General features: G+C 36.4%; 1 protein-coding gene across 8 annotated transcripts in view; it reads right to left on the bottom strand.

The window, feature by feature from the left end:
* The window catches only part of VTI1A (vesicle transport through interaction with t-SNAREs 1A), a 249,224-nt gene that overhangs the window by 81,446 nt on the left and 142,258 nt on the right, over nt 1-25,520 (bottom strand). For 6 of the 8 annotated variants that reach the window (NM_001277400.2, NM_001277401.2, XM_015288702.4 and 3 more), the window contains 2 exons: nt 19,266-19,336; nt 14,787-14,848 (listed from right to left, as the gene is read on the bottom strand). In NM_001277400.2, the coding sequence (NP_001264329.1) occupies nt 14,787-14,848; nt 19,266-19,336 (133 nt within the window). Of the gene's footprint in view, nt 1-14,775; nt 14,849-19,265; nt 19,337-25,520 lie in introns of all 8 variants that reach the window. The other 2 variants (XM_015288703.4, XM_025151647.3) reach the window with 1 other exon arrangement.

Raw genomic sequence — 25,520 nt, 5'->3', positions numbered from 1 at the left:
ACCACACAGAGAACTCATCCACCATGGGATGTCCAAGATGAAATTGGGATTTCCTCTTGCAAAAGCAATGTATGTCACATGCTCGCTTTTGACAAAAGCTGATTTGAATAGCAGCTAAGGGAACATAAAATGTATAATCTGCTCTTATCACATGGCAAATAATTTATAGAAAAGCAGGATTGGATTTTTTTTCTCTTAATTTATACTAAAAGTAGTTATTAGCATCCCACACGCAAGAAGTGTAATTATGATATTTATTTACTTTCAACATGTGAGAAGAGACTAGAAAGCAGTTTAAAATATTTTTCCCTCCTTATCTTTTATTCCCCACTTACTATTTAAATATGTCCCTGCAGTGCTTTTCCATACACAACAGCATTGCACTACATGTCCATGAAAAGTGCAAAGTGAAACTGAATATAAACAGAAAGTGACTGATCTCATTTCACTGAGCAAGAGGGTTGAAGGCCAGAAAGGAAATAAATTGCTTTAGGGGTGGGATGTTAAGCAAATATTTACACAATTTTCCAGTTTTTATCAAACATAAAATATAATCTAATAATCATCTAAGGAATGTTTTGAGAACATTTTCCCTTAAGTATTACTCAACATTTAGACATGGATGATCAAAAAGTGGAGACCCACTCCCACTAAGCATACAGCAGTATTTATCTCAAGTTCTCCCTAGTAGGAAAGATTATAAGGATTAGGTTTCAAGCTTGTGCAATTGCCTTTAGACAAACACAACAATACAAAATAAACGACTATTCCCCTGATGCTGTTAGAAAAAAACAAAACACTAATGACAATTAAGACTGAAATAGAAGACGAGCCAAATAAGTAACAATGCAGGACAAAGAGGCCTCCTTCAAAGATGCATTAACATTAAAGTCATCGAATAGAGGGGTGGTGGCTTTCCATGAGGAGAAGCATTTTGTGGAGCTACTTCTCAGCTACCTTCCCACTAACAAGTCCATTCCTTCAAAGGATGATTACAAATTCTCAGAGTTTACATCAAAGAAACACTTTCAGTGGGTTTCAAACTAAAACTAATCTCAGAACTTGACAGTTTAGAGAGTAGGGTCAGGTTTAATAAGTCCTTCTAACCAACTTCTATTATCCACAACAATATTTTCCTATACAATTTGTATGTAATTGAGCCACTGGAACAAGAGGGTAAAACAGAAACCCCACAGGCTAGTCAAGTGTTATGCTGTGAACCTGCTCCTCCGACATGATTCAAAGAATGAGCATTTGGGCACAAGTTTTTCCATTGATTTCAACAGACATGGAATGATAAGCATACAAAAATCACTGCCTGAAATGCAGCAAGACAGAAGCTCTGCAACATTGCCTTTTCTATGGATGCATTCAATGTTCTCTACTCCACCTACAACTTTCCAGTACGTATCTCTGAAACAGCTTCCTCAGGTGGCTGCTAATATGGAACACTACTAATGTGCTTAATGTAGCTTATTATAAAACAGTTCTACGTTATGATTAACATCATATATATCGTATTATTCTAAATATTCCATCATACTCCAAAGAGAACACAGGGAATTTACTAAGCAACCACTGCACTTGTGAAAAATTCCTGACTGAAGAATTAAAAATGGCTCATCACTTAGATTCCTCAAAGAGGAATCATCTGAAGGAACTGCCACGTGGGAGTTTAATTTTCCCACTGCTTGGTGGTAGTGCTTTATTATATCATCAATAATTCAAAGACAGCTGTTAAAATATGACCAACCAAGTGCACCAGCCCAAGAGGTATTTTGTAATGAATACTGTTCATGAAGAGGATGGTCCACAGCATCATTACCACCTACCTCATTCAAACTCCATTGTACCCTAACTTTCAACATGTGACTGCTAAAAGCAGCATTGTGACTGTGGATGTTTTGACAAAATACAACTCAAATTCACACTTTTCTTGTCTCTTTAATTAGAAGCTGAACAGCAAAATAATGGAATTTCAAAGGATTACAACTGCATCTGTGGTCAGGAAGTTACTACGCATTGCGTGTATTCCTAGATTATCTTTATGGCTTTCCCCATTCAAGTTCTATAATAAACTACATTTAGCCAGGAGAAGTAAGTATCTGTCTATCTTTGCCTCTTAGTCTACGTATCTCACCTCCATACCTTCTCGGACCAAGAAAATACCAGCGCTGTGATAGTAAGCAATCAAGTAAGGATATATTTATTTAAGGAATCCTAAAATACTTTAAAAAATGTTTTTGTTGTTTGATTGCTAGTTGACAGCAGCCAGCAACAATGCATCTCAATCCACAGTAAAGACAGTAACAATTTTTGACAGGAGCAGTAAGGAGTTTCATAGAAAAGAAGTAGTTGCGCAGGCTAGGCACATCAAATTTAATATTACTGGTCCTATATATACACACTTCATCATATTTCCAGAGATGCATTAATTGTATTTGTTGAACCAAATCAAATATACTTTTCTATTTGCAAAGCACAAAAAATGTCACTCAAAGAAAGATGAGCAATGTTACCTCTAGGCCTCAAAATTATATTATTTGAAGAAGACAAGAAAGAACTGATACCTCCCCTTTTTCATATCTATGTTCAGTAGCTAAGGAGATCAGGTACGTGTTTGGTAATGGACTGTTACAGGAAATCAAATACCTCATACTCCTCTAAGTTTAAGTTCTTCCCATGCTTCTCTTTCACCCCTTTTAAATCCATTTAAGCCATGACTCCAAATCAGGACAGGCACTGCTACCAGTCAGCCCATCATTCTCAAACTCTCATCATGTTGTCATGTGAGGACCGTATACAGATTAATTAAAGGCATTTGCCCTTGGAATACTTTACTGAGATATGGAACATTATCCTCATTTTGGAGACGCATAGAAACAGATGTGTCCACAGATACTCAAGATATACTCAAGACAAAACTAGGATTCAAATGCTAGTGCTTGAATTTCTCATTGTTTTTCCTGGATTGGGATGGAGGAAAAAAAAATCTCAATACCTTTGCAAGATCAGAAATGTGTTAGTGTCAAAAAGTATCTCAAAATCATAAGGCAATATATAATGAAGCATACAGAAATACATGAATGTTTAACACTCAACTTATATGAAACACATATATGAAAGGTCTATAAAAAGGCCACAGATAGTTAACTGAGTCTTGTTTTATTTTAAACATTTTAACTGTGAAATTATAGTGTATTTGGAAAATATAAATAAAGACTCATAAAATTAGACCTTTCATCTTCTCATTCTTCATACTCTTGAAATACTTTATATCTAAAGTTGGTGGCAATATAAAAAAGAAGTCTTAGTAAATAAATGTCAGTTTTTCTCTCTCTCACCAGAATTAAAGAAAAAAAGAACAATATAATTAGCTTGCTTTTGAAACCAATTTAAAGACCCAGAAACCAATGTCTTCGTATTTGTAATACTAACCAGAAAGTGAATACGTTATTGGTACATAGACTTTTTACTTGATAGATGCAAACTGTTCCTCCAAAGTGCCAAAGTGGAGATACAGGGTATGAAAGTCTGGCCTTCATGTAAATGGGTTAGATTCTTCCTTGCTATAAATAAAGATAGCTCCATGGGACTCACTGGAGACCCACCAACCCCTGCCACATTGTGTTCTCACACTGCCTACTTGAGGCTGTTGGGCATGCAATGGGAGCAGAAGCTAGAGGTAGGGCCAAGGTGCAAGATCAGACAGCAGAGAGAAAGCATCACAGAGCACTCCAAGAGCACTTCAGACAGGTTCAAAAGCAGCCCACAAGCTAAAGTGTGACCTGAATCCTCCAAAAAATGCCTCATGTTCTACATGTCTGGAGCACAAGCTGTGAAGTAATTCAGTAAAATTGACATTACTGTTTTAATTTTCATATAGAATTCTGTTCTCTTCCATCTCTTTAAAAATTTCCAACAAACTAAAAGATTTTCCTTATCAGTGACTTTTCAGTGTACTTTGCTAGCTAATTTTTTTTGTACTTGCCAAGGGCATTTTGGGAAAATTGAAATCTCAAGTGGTCTCCTTTCTTTTTAGCTCTCACACACAAACTCACTCACCTCTACCTCTTGAATAAGACTGGGTTTTACTGTTGTTTGTTTTCTTCTGCTTAAGTACGGCTGACAATAAAACAAAATTTACAGTGCGAGCAGGTAACTTCTTGTCCCCAAAGTTTCAAAATCATTGAACGTTCTCATATTCAATAATTTGGACTTACTTATCCAATTTTTTTCCACTGTAGTAAGAGGGTCTTTATATTTAAGAGATGCCTTCACAAAAGTCTGCAGTACTGGATTTTCTGATACAGAGTGATTATGAAACCCCCTTTTGTTCTCATAACTTCATGATGCATATCTATAACTCTTCCTTGTTTGTGAAGATAAGACCAGCCTTGTCTCTCTAAATGCTGTTTCAAAGGAAGATTCACAGTTGTTTGACTTTTGATCTGTGTAGCAACTAGCTCGACCACCTGCACTGGGTTCGAGCAGTTACTGAGCTTGCTTTGTACCATCTTATGAACACAGCAAGCCTTTCAAATCAGAAAGAGCTGATGTGTGAATACACCAATTTACAATGTAAATACAGGGTCAAACAATATGGGCATCTTTAATGACCAAATGTGTAAAGTACATATATTGTTTACTGATATCATTAAATAAAACAGATGGCTCATATTCTCCATCCACCTACAGCGGATTAAAACACAATGGTGTAATAGTCTGGTAAACTGGTAACGTGAAACATTGCTTTGTACTGGTGTATAAATATAAATAGCTGTTCACAAATGAGGTACAAAGCTCCACTGCCACTAAGAGTAATTAGTTTAAGGCTGTACTGAAAGAATGTTACCTTCACAATCAACACGTGTGTGCCCTTCACACCGAAAACTGCATTCTAAAATATACTGCAGTGACAGAAAGCAACAAGGAAGTTTCTCTGCTTGGATAAAGTAGACCATATGCTTCTCACCACCTACACAAGACCGAGCATACTTAGAATCACATTTCTCAAACAATTCTCTATTTACACGCATTATACACAGCCATAGTAAGCATACCATAGAAACTTATAGAAACATAAAGGATTTCTACCAGGAGGAAGGCAGGCAGTTGGTGCAAAAATAATATTAGAAAGCATTTTGGAAGCACATTCAAGAAGAAAAATATCTGTTAGTGTTTTAAACTATCAGCAGATCTACTGAATAGGACGAGGTAAAGATTTTGCTCAAACTTGCAAATGTTACACAAACCTTCCAGATTACAGTTTAGTTAATATAGCAAAGTCCAAGCTAAACAAAAGTTTTTGGGTAATAATAAATGCTACATAGTGAGTTCCTGCATGCCACGTTAATGCTCATGGAAAAACGTTAATATTTATAGAAGGCATACAGGTTGCTGAAAAACTCTTCTGTTTTTAAACTAGAAAGTACTAATGATTCTTGCATACACAATTAACGCACATCAACAGTTCTTAAGAACATGCAGTTGGACAACATTTTGAAGCAAAATAATGTGCTCATGCATAAATTGCTATAATAGATGAATCAAACCATCCATTAGAGAAATCCATTGCTCTGTGTCATTTTGAACACATTCATTTCAGGAGATCACCTCGTGAAATTTCTAGTATTAAAGATCAACTAACTTACTAAAATAATACCAACAAATCATAGTTCTTGACTATTCAAATCCCTTGAATATTTTTTCAAGTTTTCCAAGAAAACAACTAATAAAACGATCCTAAAATTTAAGTAATAATCACAAATCTAAAAGCATTAATCTAAAAGCTTTAGTTTCAAAAGATGCTCCTTTGCATTATTCTAGATACATCTGAAACAATTTCATTGTTTTTTAGTTTGAAGTACACAAATATTATAGAGAACATAAATTTCAGTGCATATGAGTTTTTGCCTGCCATTTCCATTTTGTTCAATTTCCAAACTAGCTTTTCTTTAACTTCTTGATTAGCTTTGAACATCCCATATTAGTTAAAATATAAGAGCCAGTAAAGTTTAACAAATTTTCATCTTTCATGCTGTTAAGTAGACTAAACAATCTCTCATTGTAGGACCACACATTCTAATTCATGACTTTGCTGTTCTTTTGGCAGATGCTCAGCAGGTCAGCAATGTGTGAACATTTCTTTTGCAGAGTTTTAATGGTCCAATACAACATCAGTACATGCTACACAAGGACATAAATTCTCCTTCAGTTTTGGTCACTTCTGTCCCCCAGCAGTGCTAATTTATATGCAGCAGATTCTAAGTGATTCTGTTTTTCCTTAGCTGTTAATGTCTCAGTCATCGTTTATGGCCTTCTTTGTAAAACAACAACATCAAACAATTCCCCCATTCCACCCCAATAAACTTTGCTCAAACAAACAAAAAAAATCTTCCTTCAGTAATAGAGCTACAGACAACCAAACTATTCACATGTGTGACTTGTAAGTTCAGTTTCAGTTAAGAAGACTTTGTGGTAGAATGTTAGTGATTGACTTGAACAAAAATTGTACTCAGCAAATCCGGAATTTTCCTTTGTTGCAGATGTCATTTAACCTCCTATGTCTCCTGAGGGCAGTCAAAACTGTGACCTCTTAGCAAAAGCTGGATTGAGAATGATCTAATCTAGAACATAGGTTAATAAGGACAAGACCCTGATATGATGACAGTGTTAAATCAGTTTGATGTCTTCATTTAAAGACAAATTCCTTTGGGTGTAATCAGAATCATACAGGAAAGATGGATTATTATTATCTTTTTTCTGAAGAGAAATTCTATCACAATTTCTATCAAGTGTGGGAAGAAAAGTACCAAATGCTACTGGAAATCAAACACAGAATGCAAAAAAGTGCTTTTTCACCTGATAAAGACTAACAAAGATTCCTGCAGAGAACTGCCAGAAGGGTAGATAGGCAAAACAATTCCCATTCCCACCATTTGTCTCCAAATACCAGATCGGTCTGAAACACCAATGTGTGTATGGGAAAGGGGCGAGAAGTAAGTTAAACAAAAACTCTGACGTTTGTTTGACAACATTATTACCTTTTTCTTAAAACATTTAGAAACGCTGCGATATGTTTAACCTCTGTATTTTGTCAATCTTGTTTAAGTTTCAAATATTATTTTTATCCAGCTGAGCACATAGTCTACTTTTCATTCAGAAACATCATGAGAACGATTTTATTTTGGAGTCTGCATTTGCAAAGCTCACTGATACCTATGCATGTAGCTGCTCTTTGGAGAGGTTGAGCTTCCAGGATTCGCCTTTTAGAATACTATCCAGTTCTCCCATTTTTGCATTTCCAAATCCTAACAGGAAGCCTGGCTTGATGAAAACTTGAAAATATAATTTAATTTTGTACGGTATTATTTGTGTTCTTTAATTCTGCAAAAGTGCAGCAGAAATCTCCTTCCACAGCAGAAATCATGGGCCTTAACAAGCAAGGCTGTAACAATGCACAAAAATCTCAAATGCACCAGTATGTAAACGCTGTCTACCCAGGAAGATAGACTTGGGCTAAACATTAGGGAAAACTTGGAAGAGCTTGACTAAGGAGAGGAGGAACGTTCATCAGCTGGAGAAGAGGCCAGAAGAATATTTGTCAGGATTGATACAGGGATAGTCAGTTTTCTCTTAACACAAAGAGATGAAATTTTCAGAGATCACTCCCAAGATGATTGTATTTCTTTTCTTGGCAAGTTTGTGGACTAAAGTGATATGACCCATGTGGCAAGACAATCATGCAGATCTCTGATGAGAAAACACTAAATTTAGAAATTTACAGCATAAACACTTGTAGTAAATGGAATATGTAGGATCTGGCATATATTGCTCTTTGACAGTTACTGTGTGAGTAGTCTTAAGAACATGAACCTCAATTTACTGCTGGCCTTAGGAAGCTTGACTTCATTGATTTCTGAAGAGTTGTCACCAATTATTTCAGCAATTACCAATGTCAGCTTTGGGTAAGAGGTTCCCTGCTTCACATAAACAATCTGACCACACTCAAAGTATTTTCACCACTTTCACTCTTCCTGAATATCGTGTCAGAGAGAACTCATCCAACTGGAAACTGCTTGTAACTACTGCAAGAAAGCATTGCACTGATTATGCTGATATGAGACTTGCCTTCTCATGAAAGCATGTCACGGGACATCTATTGTGGTTCAGACATGTCAGTGCTGACTGTGAAATGCCTTTTGTTTCACTCATGACACAAAGTACTGTGAACCTTTTTAGGCTGTAGTTGCTTAATGATAGTCAACATATCTCAATACAGAGAACAATCACAAAGGGTTACATGATATTTAACCCATTATGATGCTTTACATTCTTGGCATATGCAGTATAAGACTAGCTTGGATAATTATCCATTGGGACCCTGCTTTCCTGCAGAAACACAACTGTGCTTAAGATAATGTTCTTTCCAGCTGTTCAGCTGGACACAAGTAGAGAGAAGGAGGGGCAAATGAGATAGTAATTCCAGATGATAGAAAAGAGGGAATGGCAAGGACAGAACAAAGGCTATTGTACATTTTAAAAGAAATGAAAAAAGAGAATTAGAAATATTGTCCAAAGAATGCAGAGAGCCTATAATAATGGACTTGGTGTAGGCAGTCTGACACATGGATAAAGCTTTCCAAAAATGTGAAAAATAAAACAAGGCTACAAAATAAATGCTTCTGTCTCAGTCAGTGAAGGACATATCCTTCTAAGATTGTGTTTAGGCATAAGGGGATTAAAGCACAGGCTCTATTTTATCCTATTCATTGAAGTTATTAAAATGTGAAGATCAATCATTATGATCCTTTTCTTTTTCCAGGCCTAAAGTAAACTTCACTCTGTATGGAGCTGAAGGTTTGCAAAGGATAAGGTGGCATTAAACTAATCATAGATACACACGCTTTATGTGTTGAAGTTATTCCTTTGCTATGAGACATTCGGTATCTTCAGTACAGTTCTTGGTATTCTCCAGGTACAATGCTTGCTGTAGCTTTAGTGGTTACAGAACAGCTTAAAAGACTGCTACACCTTCCATGGAACATGAACAGCAAGTATTTCTAACACCAATTGAAAATAAAGACTGATTTTTCAGAAGCATTTCAGAAAAAGTATACAGAACACTATCCAAGAAAGATAGACAACATTTAGAAAATGGCTCGTAAATGATTATTAAAGCTCCCCCCCCCCCCCCCAAAAAAAAAGCATTTTACTCATAGATAAATATGTCCTACCTGCACTGAGAACAAGCGACTCACAGTGTCCTATGCTATTTTAAAATTCTTGGTATTTAGACCTAGAGGTACATTTCATCTTTTTTTGGTCAGACTACCAACAACGAAGAATGCTTACTCTCAGGAATTTTGCTGATATTACATTTACATTTTCCAGATGTTTTGTCCAACATTTCAACAAAAACAAGTGTATTTTTTTCTTTCTTTTCTTTTTTTTTTTAAGTCAGAAGCAAAGTGAAGAATGACCAAGTACTAATTAATGCCAACAAAGTGTATGTTCCCAATCCAAAGACTATCTTATGATTAACAGTGCCACCAGAGCTTAACAGTTTTCTGATGAAAAAATTTAACACTTTGTAAGTGATAAAGATTAGCTGCATATTAAAACACAAACATGTACAATGCTATAATAATAAAATAATTATTTTAAATGGTTAAAAGTAGAAAAAGTAAAAAAAAAAAAGTCCTTTCACTGTCAGTAAGCTCTAAAATCCCCAGTGTATATTTTATGGTCCCATTTAACAATAGAAGTATTATGGACAGAGTTGCTCTATAACAGGCCTTGGCCAGGGAGCGCTGTAAAAGCAGTATTGGCCCAAGAGATGACACAGAATTGTTCTGCTTCTCACTCTTCCCTTATTCAGTGTTCCTAAAGTTAAGAGAATTGCTTCTCTGGTTTAAGTTAACCATATGCTTAAATATTTTCCTGAATCAAGGTCTAAATTACTGAAGTAAACAGCTGCAGCTGTAAATATTTAACACGGAGCAGATATGTTGCAAAAGGATTTACCATTCAGTCATTTTTAACTGTAGAAATGCATCTTGAAGTAAAAATGGAAATACAGTTCTGTACCAAAAAGATGCTGAAACAATTTCTACTCAAACTTCTTTTGGATTGAGACCAAATATGCAAAGTTCCTGCTGGAAAGAGTAATTTCTCTATTAGCATGAGAACAAGGCAAATTTAACTGTATGTTAAACTTCACTTCAGCAGTTGTGGTCTGGTATGAGTGATATTGAGATAAGCCTTAGCTCAAAAGAAGAAAATATGTGGGATGGAAACAGAGATCAGTAAGGAAAAAGGGAAAAAGCGCTAACACTCAGTACTGGTTTCAGTTTGTTTTAACAGGGAGATGACAGGCTAATCCTCTATGTATTGAAATGGGGGCTTTGTGTTCAAGGAAGAAGACAGAAGAGATCATAATTAACTCTTCATGTCTCCAGGAGAGTGAGTAAGCAAATAAAATAATTCTCGTGCATCAAATGGTAAATGGTCATACCACCAAATTAAAGGGTAGAGGCAGAGTACTTGACACTCTAAGGAATTTCTTCTGAAAGTTAATTCTAAAACATTCACATTTTGAAACACTTATACTTAGGACCAGAGGCAGTGGACAAAAGTGGGATGATGGGAAATATTCATTTGATACCTGGAAAAATTGCTTATTTCAACTATTGCTTGAACAGACTGCTCAGAGAGGTTTTGGCATCTCCATCCTTTAATACTTGAGTGGAGAAGTCTCTGAGCATTCTGCTCTAATTAGAGTTGTTTTGAGCTGGACTAGATGACCTCTAGAGATTCCCTCCAAATTCCCATATAACTCTATGAGATGTTGAATATTAACTGTGGGGTCTAAACTTCCTTGGAGTTCAATAATACAAGGAAATTTGACTAGAAGTAATGCATGAAGTTAGACTACTCGGAAAGGGTGAAGGAACTTGCCTAGAACTAGCTTGGAGAGGTAGCTATTCCTAGTTTCTGGTTGTAGTCATATTGGTCATTCACCTGTTGGCAAGCTATACAATTTGTCACCTGACAGCTGAAGACTTGCTGCTCCATTTCCATCAGCCAAAGATAATGCTTCTGTCCTATCTGAAATCAGTATTTAGATATTTTCATTAGAGCAGAAGTGTTCATGAGCTTTTCGAACCATCATTGATAACTCAGAAATTATCTTCTAATTTGAAGATCAAAAGAGAATTTTTGGCAAAAAAAGTTCCATATTGAGCGAGACAGAATAAAATATTATTCTGGAGAGCAGTAGATATTATTCTATCACATTTTTCTGCAATTTGGAGGGAGGTAGAGAGTATTTATCTGCTAATGAGATAAGGATTCAGATCTACTGAAATTTTTATCTCGCTACTATTAGGTTTGTTTTTTACCCACTGTGTGCCTTGGAGATTGTCCAATTTTTATTTTATTTTTTCTTTTAAAAGCTCTTATAGGCTGTTGGCTTAGGGTCTGGGCAAACAACTGAAGATCTTTCAGAACATATTCTTTTTTGCTTCCTTCTGACACAGTGTACACTCCTAATTCACATTGGCATAGAGGCCAAAGGATAGATGTTTGAGCTGGCAACATCGCGTTGAAGATGCCATTTTCTTATCTTAAAATCTATTATTTGAAAATTCTGTAACTGAAACTACTCTGAGCTTCTGTTGTAATCTCACTGTTCTAAAGAGGAGTCATAAAATATCAGGATGCCCACAGCTCTAGATTCATGTAAAAGAAAATGATTAACGCTTTGACATTATCAACATGCTGATATTATCCTAGTAATGAGGTGCCATAAGTAGAAAATTTTATTTTTTTTTTTACAGAAAAGAAAAAAGAATATTAGAAATATTTCCAAGTAAGAATATTTTAAAAAGCTTGTCAGAAAAATCTCTTTACCTACATACATAAAATACCAGGAGATAAAGTCCAGTACGTAAACCTGGATACTTTAAGTTGCCAGAGCAAGAAAATGGGAAAGGAAGACTTCTGCCCGTTCTATCAGTGATTACTTTAGTGACCTACAGCAGCTAATAAATCTTTTCCCCATTTTCATTCCCTATATCCAAAATTTGTATGCACAAGCACAAGACTGGAGAATTTTGCTTTTTCACAAAGGGAATAATTTAGCTCTCATTAAGAATCCTACCTATTTAAACATCCAATCTCTTAATATGTTTGACCGTACTCAGAGGAGATGTTGTTTTACCTTTCCCAGAGAGCAAAAATAGAAGTATTTTGGTACTGATGCACAGACTGTTAGTCTGGCATTCAACTTCAAGCATATCAGAGGATACAAATTATGGAAGCAGTAACTAAGCTGAGCTATGTTCAGCTTAACATTACCTTTTCTGTACGATAATGATGTGAAGAATAGTCCTCCAGCACTTTTCCTTATTGGCTCCAGTAATTAAGTGCAACATTGTGTAGTAGTTACTGAAGTATGCAAAATTAGGACAACACTGCCAATCTGTGCTAATTATTTTTTGTACACTTGTATTTATCTAATTTGAGCAGATTTCTTGGGTTTTGTATTTCATGGTTATTCTTGTGACTAAACAACATTGGGATGATGTTGAGCCTGGGATAATGCTTCTAGTCAACAGTCATAGAGCAAATCAATTTCACCTTGGATCTCTCTGTTACATGTTTTTACAAAACATCCTGAGAATCTTCTCCTGCAAGCTGCATCTGTATCAAGGCATTTCATTTGACATGTTCACCTGAACAGAGCCTAAATCCCAACCTTCCTTTCATCCAGATGGGTGAGCCAGCTCAATATTTTAGTTAAAGAAAAAGGAACTTCAGTGTCTTTTTTAACACACAGAAACATGCTATCTTGGTTTCTGACTGCATAATCCTTTTGTTTGAAAACAAGAACTCAAGTATATTTCAGAGAGATGATATTTTTCATGTGGTTTTATGGAACACTTATAAACTGGGACTCCTAACTGTGATTCCCAAACACAAAACAAAGTCAAAGGTTACAGCATATGTTTTTGCTTCAGCTTCTCCAAATTACTTGCAAATGTATTCAAACACAATATGAGGAGATACTTCATTTTATTGAAAACAATAGACTACAGGGTGCTGCAGAAAAGGCTGAGGTACCTCAAGCATAAACATGGAAAGAATACATTGGTTCAGAAACCCATAAATCCTTATTTGAATCTGCCAACCTGAAAGCCAAGCAAGGCTCGAAAAAACTATTTTTCCTAAATGCTATGTCTGATTAAGCCATACTATTAAATGACAGCTGAACTTTAACATTAATATGATATTATTTAAATAACTGCATGATTTTTTTTTTACACTAAAATGATGAATGATTTTTGGACAGCTCAATTGACATAAAGCAAGAAACCCCTTTAATGAGATTTGACAAAATGGAGACATATGCAGAATATTTGTTACAGCTCATGTCGCAGGGTCCTTCCTGGGGAGACTTGGGTTTGGTTCTATCTTTTCTTTCTTTCTTTCTTTTTTTTTTTTTTTGTATTTTAGTTTGATTGTCTACAGGCACTGAACCATCCCTTTCAATTGCCACTTTCTTTCTCCATGGATTTTGAATTTAGCTCTTGTCATTTACATATTACTCTTAATCAGAGAATTTTATATGTTAGTTTGGAGCTGGAATTGTAAGAAATCTGTGGAATGAAGGCATCACATTCAGTCCTTTCAACCTTTGTCAACTGGGTATACAAGGTGCTAACAAAGACATTTGTCTGAAAAGACTTATGAAGAGATAAAGCTTGCACTAAAGAACAACTTAATATATTCTGTTTTGGCTGTTTTCCAAGACAAGTGATAAATCTACAACTCTGCTAAAACTTACTCTAAAGCTAATTGCATTAAGCAAACACACATTGTAAGAGTCCATGAGAAGAGTAATTTCATAGTGAGCAATTCTGGTATATACTCCTTTGAATCTGTACACTCATATCACCCAACAACATCATCTATTAGAGTGATGCACATTCTCATCAGGAAGATGAATGAGAATGCAGAAATATGGACATTATACCTAAGTCTGAGTGCTGCTTCATTGTGTAAAGAGGACACATCCAGAAATGCCACTCAATACATCTGTCTGGGAAGGTATTGACATAATATTTAAGGTAGAGAGCAATCATGGGTGACTCCCACACTGTGATCCCACACAGACTTTTAAGATGCTGCAAATTTTTTCTCTCTGCATAATCTATCTTTAATGCCACAGACAGTTTGCATAACATCTAAACCATGAAACAAACATGCTAAAAACACGGAGTTGTACAACATGTCTGCTCAGTTGATTCAGAGAGAACACCTTAAGACTGATCATGTTAACCTTTTCTCTGTGTTTAAATTTATATAGCTCCAAAAAAATTACAAACTTCCTCGCATACAATCTAACAGGTTAAAAAAAAAGTGAAAATCCCAAGAATACTCAAGAAAAAGGAACGCAGGAAATGATCATCAAAAAGCTTAATTTTAGAACAGACCAAAAAAAAGCAGCCCAAATACAAAGAAACGAAGATGAGAAATGATTGAGCAAGGGGTAATCCCTCAGGCTACAGAAAATTCTTTCCACAGCTGTGATAAAGCCTTCTATCTAACCTGCCTGCTTCATTACCACAATTCATTTGAAGTAATTCTACATAGCAGCCCAAGTAAAAAAAGTCAGGTAAGTCAGCAAAATGCGGAGGCTGAATTAAAAGTAAAAAGAAAGGCATTGAGGGCAAGAGGGAAAAAAAGAAAGAGTGGAAGTGTCCCTACCTTAGCCTTACCTTCGCAACATCCCTGTCAGTATCCTAGAGCTCTTCCCCAGGTTTGCATCTGTTTCTCTAAGCTGGGGAGAAAAGAGTTCCGTTAAAATTAAATCTCATATGAATGCCACTTTGTACAAAAAAAAATGCGGATTTCTTCTGTCAGTCTGCGGGCTTCAGTTTGAGCCTACAACAAACTCATAAGTAAGAAAGCCACCAAAGTTCTGAAATTTGAAAAGGTTTTGTTTGGTTTTTACTTTCACAGAGATGAAACCTGTGGAAAATAAGACACCGAGGCAACAGCGATAAATCAGGATATAGGGGAAAAGCCTTATGAACAATGTGTTGAGGGTAGACATGTTTGGAGCTTGATGATCCTTGAGGTCCCTTCCAACCCAAGCCATTCTAGACACTGTATAGATTGCTATCTGTAGTGGTAATTCCCCTTGATGTGCACTATGTACTTGTGGACTTCATGGACATTAGGGAGTGCATCAAGGGATGAAGAGACTGCCATGTGCTGTGTTACTGATGCTTTAAGAAAGGAAAACTAAACACATCTTTCACTGTTTTTCAAAGTTACCTGTTTAAAGAAAAAGCAATAATACAGAACAGTGTCATTTTACTGATTCTGTGTTAAAAAATACAACCACACTGTCCCTTAAATAGAAAACCTCTGATGACCTTAGAGCAGTGTTTTTAGTACTTTAATAGGACATAGGAAAGCTACATGGACAGCTTAACTTAATTAGCTGCATTGTTCTACAGTTCAGAAGTCATGCAAAATAGGTAAAACCACAACTGAATGGAAAGCAAAACTGGGGATACTAAGAGAATGATTATAAAGAAAATGAAATTCATATTAGAATAGAACAATAATTTCTGTTCTTCTTCGAAAAGAATTAAATGCTTTTACTTTTGTGCTTTTTAATATTTCACAAAAGGCAGTCTAGAAATTATGAGCTGCCGTTCTCACGAAGAATAGTGTTTCTCTCCTATTGCCACTTCTGCTGGTAGCTAATGGAAAGACATCGTTGAACTTTCTAGAGAACTCTGAACCTGGGAGACATCAAAATGTACTATAAGGGATATTGTAATTATTGTCAATTACAAAATAGCAGGAACCACCATTTCTAATATGCCTCAAAACACAGCTGTGCGTACATATATAAAAACATCTTTCTCCTTGCAAAAGCTGCGTATTTACCTTTTCATTATCAAATCAGATTGAAAGGATTATCTGAATCATCGCGTTATTACTAAAGAAATTTTGTTGTAGAAGACAAAATGAATCTTGCGTTATAAACCCATTGAAACAGTAACACTGCCAAGAAAAGTGGCAGCCTTCCAATAACAAATCACCTTCACCATAACAAACCACAATTATATCTTGAATATATGCATAGCAGCATTATTAAAAGCAGTTGCTATTCTGGAGCCTAATATAGTAAATATCTACCACCAGATTCAATGCTTACTACAGAAATCACTAGTTGCAACAAATGACACATAACCTTTATGTATAATTTCCTTCTTGTTCTTGGAAAAAGTATTAAGGAAATGCCATGCAGAAGCTGAGATGGGATAACACCAACCAAGATTGCTCTTAGCAATACTGTGTTCAGTGGGAAGTCTTGCACTGAGACCAGAGCTCTGCAATTATGCGGCACGATGGAACAAAGATGAGCATTATATTCTGGGGAGGTCATTCCCTCATTTTTTTCCTAATTCACCTAGATAATTCAAGCTCCAGAAAAGCTGCTTAGCCTAGTTGGACACAAGTAAGATGGAAAAAAAAAAAACATCACAATAATTTTTAAGAGGCTCATAGGAAACCAAGTTCTTACTTGTGCTAGAAGGGAATCTGAAGCACAAATGTATGCTTCACATATGTCTTTTATTATTCATAAAGATGCATTTAACACTTGGGGCTTCTCAGAGAAAAGTAGCTCTCTCCTTTTTACCACTATATGTTTGATCCCAACTTTCCTCTCTTGCTGCAGGATTCCACCTGACAGCTCAAATCAGTTCTGATAGTTAGGAGGGGAAGTGGAACCTTGGAGGTTTCATAAAGTCCTCTAAGCAAGACGACCTCACACTTCTATGGCGATAAAAAACAAAAACAAAATACATCACAAAGCAAGCAAAAGAAATGCTAATAAGGAAACAAACGTACAGACACACTTGGAAGATCCCAAGAGGACACTAAAAAAAAAACATAACCATAAACATTTTCAAGCTGTAAGTTTGTTTTTATTTAAAGCTGAATTATCTGATGGTAGTTACTCCATCATGTCTTTACCAATACGACTGCACTGCAGAAGCCAAAGAACTGGTAGTGGGCAGAACTCTGAAGTAGCATATAATGGCAATTCATTGCTGCAGTAAAAGACTTTTGGAAGATGGTTTAATATTAATAATGGCCAATATACATGGTGCGCAAGAAAGCTTTTAAAAATAGTAGCAATAATAAGAAATAAAGAAGGAACATGAGCAAGATGCATTCATTGATATCTTGTCTACCTTAAACACATTTTAATTTAAGGTTTTGTAAAAAAAAAAAAAAAAGAAATCTTCAAGAGTCCTGCATAGTGTAGTTAATCTCTCTGGCTCTTATAGCAGAGCTTTTATCCTTTCTCTTTGGCTTAAAAAAAATTAAAAAGCAGTTGAGGGAGTTCCTCTATTATGGATGCTATTACACATGTAGTTTCCCCTATATTCCAAATAATAGCAGTTATTTCTTGCTTTTCTTTTCATTCACATGTTTTACTCTGCAGATAGGAAAGCTCAAAATACGCAGATTTAACCAAACTATACAAACGCTATCATTTAAATTTTGCTTATAAGAAAAAATCTCTAATTTTTGTAAGATTCAGCTGCTAAGAACTGACCATCGTGTCCAGGCTTTCAGATGACAAGTTTGTTCCCCAGCTGAAAGGATGCCTGAATGTACCCAGTGTAAAGCTGTTACACAGTGATAGAACAACTTCTGCCCTGGTCCTTAAAATACCTCCACAAAATGGAAAACTTGGAGAGTTATCCAAGATCATCCCTAACTTCACATTTGAATTCACAAACAGATGTGTTACCCTGGATTCCCCAAACAAAACAGTTCAGTGGCACACACAAGATCTTGAAACTTGAGATCTTCCACTTGTGATGAGATCTCTTGCTGAACTGTGATCGGATGCACTTTCCTAGAATACTATTAAGTTTTCCATTGTAGAAACTTGCTTTTCATGCAGAAGGCAAACAAATGCAAAATTTATGCTACAAACTATGTGTATAAGGAGTTGTCAGAACTATGCTTCCTCTTGCCCTAACTTTCATGAGGATTTTTTGATTCGGTGGAAAGAGATACACATTATTAATCTTCATTGCTCAGGTTTTATTTGTCCAGACAGAAACAGAAAAGCATCTCTGACTTATCAGTCACAGGGGATTGAGGACTGGAGAGGAAACAACACAGATTTGCCTGAACAACCCTTGGTAAACGCTCACAATCCTTTTACTTAACAATTTAGTTATACGTAATGTTTTAAAGTAGCTCATGCCCAGACTTTAAAAAGCAGCTGGTACAGCTGACAGAAAATGCCTCGTTAAAGCTGTCATATGGGGCTTCACCAATCAAAGCTATCCAGGTAAAGAAACTCCCTGGGACAGATCAGGGAGTTCTCTTAAGTGGCTTTTGTCAGATAGAGGCCTGTGAGATGACTTAGCTTTGGCAAAATTGGACACTCAAGAAAGCATCTGATCAATGTGTCCTGGACAGAAAGGCTCAGACGCAGTCATGACTGATTCTGGGAGAGTTAGCAGAGCTGGTAAGATCTGTGAGCAGAGATCAGAGCCAAAGGGTCAAATCTTTGAGACTGAGGTTCAGAGATGTTGTATGAGTTGGTTGGGATGGGTTATTGGGCATCTTCACTAAACTCTACAAAGTAAAGATGATCCCCGCAGAGGCAACATAAGCCAAAAATGACATAGATATCTTTCTGACTGCAGCAACAGAGCAGTAGTATAGAAAAGTGCAATACAGAAAGAAACATTGATTTTACCCATGTGACACTGAGAAAAGGAGGTAACTATTGTATATACATCCTCATAAGGCAATTATTAGCATTTACAGCTACAAAGAGCTGCAGTTGATCAATTATTATAAGCTAAATCATGATATGAACTTTGTTTCACAGAGTCCAAGAAGTCACTGCAATGGATACTATAATAAATCCTTCAAAGGACAGAAAGGAGATCTGACTGTGTGTGATGGCAATGACAGAAAGCTCACTTACAACAGTGTGTTTGGTGACTTCAGTATGACTCCCTGGGGGAGCCCATATAAGACACTTCTTAAGTGCTTTGCTGCAGATGGTGATTACATCTTACAATAGCAGCTGATTTATACAAAACTAATCAATGTGTTGGACTATTTTTTGCATGCACAGTGAACTTGCCTAAAGCAAATAAAATCTGTGACCAGCAACTACTTATTATCAAACTTACCCTTTCCCGAGCACGCTGGATCTTCTCTCTGTCATGGCTGAGGTTTTCCAGCATCTCCTGTCCAATCTGCTCTGCATTAAAAAATCAAAATGCAAATCATGAAAAATATAGCTTCTGACTGTAAGGCCTCAAAATGCCAGATTAGATTGTAACAAAGCTATTTAAAGAACAGCAGCACTTAATACATGTGATAGCCTAATCGCGCCTCCTAACTGCAAAGAGGACAATATCGTTATTTCAACTTTTCCACGCAACATAAAACTGCAGGAGTAACACTCAGATCAGAAGCTGTCCCCTCGCCACCTGTCAAGGTTGCACAGGGTCTGGAAACCGATGCTGACCTTTGGTCTATGGAACAAAGGCACGAAGACTTCCAAACTTTGAGTGCTGGGAGCTTGTGCTGCCCACAAGCTCCTTACATCCACTCCTTGTCTTAACAAGGCAGACAGGAAGCCTTCACTAAAACACCAGCAATCCTTTACTTCTGAAGATACTGAGAAGCCATGTAAGAAGAAAATCTTTCTCTATGCCTCTCAGCTTTTACCATTGGTGCTTAAATGAAAGTCATTTTGAGCTAAGCCCAGTTACTGGTGTCTATTTTGCTCCATCATGTAGTATTTCTGGCAGGACTGGAGATGCATTGCAATGGATCGGCTGATGTCTGTAACAGCAGACGTACACATTAATCTGTTGGCATCACCATTTATTTTTACACATGGGTTGCTTGTTTCCGTAGCTCATGCTGAACCAAAGGTTGCAAAATTATAGCAGAGAGAGGAATCCATGCCTCAAGACAATGCAAGATGCCAAAACTTTACTCTTCAAACAGCTTCAGTCGAATGCTCCTCTTTGACTGAAATAATAGCAGCTAATATAGAAAAGAGATTTTAATCTTCAAAGCTCTACAGGAACATTAAGAAATCCTCCCTATATTTCCCTGAAGGAAAAAATGAAGTTAAATCATTCCCATTTACAGGTGCGGAAGCAGACACAAGTAGCTGAAGCAGCCGTAGCTTTGCCTCAGGACACATTGTGAGTGTGAGACACACATGTTCAGTTGGGCTACTGAGAGAGCTCACCACCTGAGTGAAGCCATAAAAATAGGCTTTCTTCATAAACAACAAAAATCACATCTTGCTTTTGCTCTGGATGCAAAATGTCATTATGTGAGGAGATATGAGAAAACAAATTGGTAAATAAAAAAATCACCAATATGCTAGTAGAATAAACTGGTTTTTTTTTTTTTTTTTTTTTTTTTTCCCAACAGATATAGTCCATTCTCAGGGAATAATCCAATTAGAATCAACTCAAACTCTTAAAATCTGGGACGAGAGATTTATTTTCCTAAATGCATTTAACACAATATATACGCTCTGTCAGATGAAGTCCAAGGAAATTCATTACATGTATATTTCTCTATCTGTTGCCAAGTAGAGTACAAGTAAGATAAATATTTCCTCAGATATCTGACCACAAATTGACATCCTCATTATGCTATCTTGTCCCTCTTGGCTTGCTGCGCTTCACTTTTAGCTGTATATATAATGCCTCCCAAAGGTGAAATGTGGTAAGATTTGTGGTTATTGAGTTAAAAAAGCTGTAAGGTGCCGTCCAGTTATACAAATGGTAGACTACGAAAGTGATTCGAGGCAGAGCTTTACCTACGCTTGCATGCCCTAGGACTTATTGGATGAACCCTTACAGGTTTATTCTTATCAAAGCACTTAAAATACTAGCATACAGAAACAGATAAATGCATTCAGTGTAGTCTAGGGGAGAAAAAAAACAACAAACAAAGCAAAATACATTAAAATATAGTGGAAATCAATCAACAAATTACTAAGCAAGTGGAAGCATGAGGTGAAGTTATAACAAATACTTATTACTAAAAATTACACCTATGGCTGTGCAGACAAGGAGCACAAAGAGCACACTTTCTTTCAGAGGAATAATTTTAAAGTAAATGGCTACAATGGCTTGGTATTTCACAAAGCTTGGAAACATCTTTATAGGAAACAGCTCTATTTTTATTACACCAATTTTAAGCAAGTTACTGTGGTTTTTTTTTTTTTTCATCTTCTTCCTGTCACTGGCAAGTTCACACTCTTAGCTTTTTATAATGATTGAGTTTATTTCCCAACCATCAATGTGACAGCAGCATCAACTGTAAGTGAGGGTAAAACACCGTCACTTTGACGAATAGTGTATTTTCCTCTCATTGTCGATGACTGAAGACATCAATAAATAAGGAAGGAGAGCATGTCAGCCAGAATATCACAGAATGAATTGTTGATATGACACTTAGGGATTAAACCTTCAGCCATGAAGTTCAACCTAGCAGAAGGGTCTGAGAACTGAGATAGTTGCGTTTCTTCCCAGCAGCCTCTATAGATAAATAATTGGATGGATCATCAATTTTACAGGAGCAGCTTTACTCTACATGCACTTTAGCTGATGATCTTTGGCCTTTTTTGGGCTAAAATAACAACATAAGTTGAACAAAGAGATATAACGGAGGTAACATAATCTCACAATAAGTTCGCAAACATAAATTGACACCTTTATCTACAGATCCTTTTTGTAGCCTTGTTCTGCTCTCAAAAAACTCACTGATAACAACAAAAGTTGATTTTTTGCTGGAAGGTCATGACAGTCAAATAAAAATATCAATAAATGAAGAAAATTCAGATTCATAGATGACATGAAGACATGTCTCCTCACTTGGTTTGCAACTGAAGGTGTTCAGGACTGGAACAAAGCAACATTGCCCCACAGTAAAGCTAATTACAAGCTTGATATCATTGCTATCTGCTTGCTAACATTTCTCAGGTTTTCCCAGGACTCTGATGTTTCCCTGCCAGTTAAAGCCTTCCTGTGGCAGACCTGTGCTTGTACTGTACGGTTCCTTCCAGATTAGTTACAAAGCAAATTGTTGATGATGCTACTGCAGTTATACGAAAAGGTAACATTTCTAAGACATGCCGTAGTGCATATGCATGAAGTAAGGCCAGTACCCAAACTGAAGATTGTTGTGTGCTGCCAGTAACTGTGTTATTTCCATAGAATCTTCACAATGTTAATTAGTTGGTGCTACACTTTCTACCTCAAATTCCCAGAACAGTGCAGAAAATTATGCTTCAGAATTGCAACTGAACTATAAAAAGCAGAAGGCTGAATGCATTCATGTCCTTATAATCTGTTTTCTGACAGACAGCAGGAATGTTCAGTATAGCAATTATCTCAGTCTTAAACAATGTTGGGATGAACAGAAAAAGAAATTCTGAAGTATATAAATGTATTAACAAACATCAGTCTTAAGGAGTAAATGCCAAAATTCACAGCTGCAAATATACTGCACCTTGAAGGTGTTTGAACAAGGTATAGGAAATCAGCTTTCTCAGGGCTGAACACTTCAATAATAATGAGACGCTTTGGGTCTCACACAAACAGTGAAGGCCGATAATGCAAAAAAGAACCCAACCCATCTCTTTTCCTAAAACACTGAACCCAATTTGAAGAATGAAGATTTCCCCAACTGAAAAACAACAAACACACGCAAGCCCAAATTCTCTCCCTTCATCTGTGCAACAACTGGAACATGGCTTTCAACTTTTATGTTGAGATACACCCAAAAGACAACAGTCATTTCTAGAGATGCTTTACACTTTTGAATATACCCTTACTTTGGAATTTGCATGTAACCTATATGCAGTATTTATTTATAAGTGCAAATCATAATTATTTAATATATGTTCCACAAAGCTTGATTTGTAATACTTACACACATATCAAGGATGCAAGATAAGTAGTACTCGACTAGTTTCTCTTTTCTTTTTTTTCTTTTTCTGCTTTTAGTTAAGTATTTACAGCCAAACTGATTTTGAAAGAGCTTTTTCTATTCGCTTTTTTCCTTAAGAACAAGTAATATTGAGTAATAATTACGAGTAATGTCAAGAGACAGGAATGATGTGGAATGAGCCACTCCAGGCTTTTGGATAAATAAACACGCATTTTAATTAAGTTTGATGACAGAGTCTGCATTTTTCCTTTTCATATGAAAAATAATAATAATAAAAAAATCCAACATGGTTTAATAAAGCACTTTCCTCTCAAAATGTACCCTGTATGTCTGTACATACTTACATAAAATGAAAGAAAACATATTTCGTAAGAGGCAGCTGAAATGCTGATACAGTTTAAAAACACTAAAAAGGATTACAAACAACCAAATCATGCAGAGGATGCCTGAAGTATGATTTGTTCAATCTTGTCTTATGCACAATGCATGCACGTGAGCTATGCAATTAGAGGAAATCACAAACTAATTTACACTGGGAAAAGGAGATGATCAAGTTAAAAATCAAGAGAAAATAGACTCAAAAAGCAAACAAACAAACAAAAAACCCCGCAACACTGTGTGTCATGGCAGAAGGAATCAGAATAAGAATGGATAACATCTCCACACCAAGCTCTCCAGGCTTGCCTAGAGACCATTGGGGAACACACTTCTCTGTTGGCTTTGCATAGAGACACAGCGGGCTGTGAAGGCAGAGCAAAAGCTTATGCAATATTCTTAGACATGACCTAGGCTGGCACAGGTAGAAATCCAGTAAACACATTCAAGGCTGGGACAGCTTTTTTCCAAAACACTGTCACTCTGCTCTAGAGAAATTAAAGGTTTAGATTTTAGGAGACTAGAGAGATAAATCATTAATGACAGTTTCTGGGAAAAAAATACAAAAATGCTCGAAGGTGTTAAATGCTAGCTGTTCAGAGGTGGCAGCAAGCAGATTTACAAACTTGGAAAATATATAGCGTAGGAGTCAGAAGAATTTGGGGTTAAGTCAAAATGCTTTATGCTTCTGACAGCAGAAAGTTAATAAAGAAAGTGATGACACATCTTTATGTGTAGGGACACAGGTAAAAGTCCTATAAATTTACAAGCTCACAGTTGATGTATATTACATTGAACAGTCAATATAAGTAGATACAGAGGAATTTAGATCATTGCAGTTATTAAATGACAAATACGGGTTAATATAGATAAGTGAAGGACGACATAATGGCTATATGCCAACGGAGAGAATGGTTGCACAACATTAATGGTGAAATGCGAGAGCTGTTGCTCAAATGACTCCTGAATCTGCAATAAAGAAATTAATTTGCATGTTGGTCACTTAACATAAGAAATTAAAAATTGTTATGACACATTCTAGGGACTGGTTGGTATCTTCAGGAGAACTGCTGTATCTAACAAAGAGTACTGACAGTCCACAGCGTGTACTGAGGACGTCCAGCACTTCCAGAAATACGGTTACAAGAGAGGACAAAAGGAACTGCATTCTCTGTGAAAGCAAAAAAACACCTAACACTATCTCCAGTATATCCACCAAACTTGAAATACAAATAATTTTCTAATGAGAAAGGTTTCCATATACTATGATGGATATTCACAATATTCTTTTCATTGGCTAACAACAAAAGGGTCTGCTAATCATGAGATGAGGGGAGCCAGAAAGAAAAGCATCCAGAACATCTAGTCAGAACTCGGCACTGTGCTTTGTTCAAAATAAGGAAAATAAGATATTTGAGGAAGATGCCACACACCTTTAAGAACAAACTGGGACCACTTCATAATCACTACCTCTCATGGTCCAGGCCCACTTTGTCCTTCCCCAGGAAAAAAAAAAAAAAAAAGACACATGAATGAGAAGAATATAGGAAAAAGAAAGGAGAAAGATGATATATGACAGACCTAGTAAGTTCACCTCTAGTAGCCTTTTCTTTTTCTAAGGTTTCACAGCTTTTCTGAAATCCTAACTTACATCAATCTGATGGTATAAAACCACTCATTTCTCACTAACTGATGTATTTTTTTCTGTCTACTCCCGTCACCCATCTATCTGAGCTCCCTCACTAATATCCTCCCAGCTACGTTCACAGGAGGTGACAGACTTTGATTCCCCTGAATGTGTCTATATTGAAGCCCAGACCTTGTTCCAGCCGTGCTCAGCAAGGCTTATCCACTCCAAATCCCTCCCTTCACTTTTCTTTTCTTCTCCTTGCTTCCAAAAAGTTCTAAGGCAAAAGAAATCCTTGCTTAGTGCATCAAGACAAGTAAACAACTTGCTACTCTCATTTCAGTCACATACGGAAGTGAAGTTGGGAACCAGCCCTCAGCATCCTTTCTTCCTTCCACTTCAAGTGCTGTCAGGATGGGAAAAGTCCCCTCTTGCTCTGAGCAACGGTGCAAGG

The sequence above is a fragment of the Gallus gallus genome, chromosome 6 (genome assembly GCF_016699485.2).
Source record: "Gallus gallus isolate bGalGal1 chromosome 6, bGalGal1.mat.broiler.GRCg7b, whole genome shotgun sequence".
NCBI lineage: Eukaryota > Metazoa > Chordata > Aves > Galliformes > Phasianidae > Gallus > Gallus gallus.
This window is presented reverse-complemented; position numbering and strand designations above follow the sequence as displayed.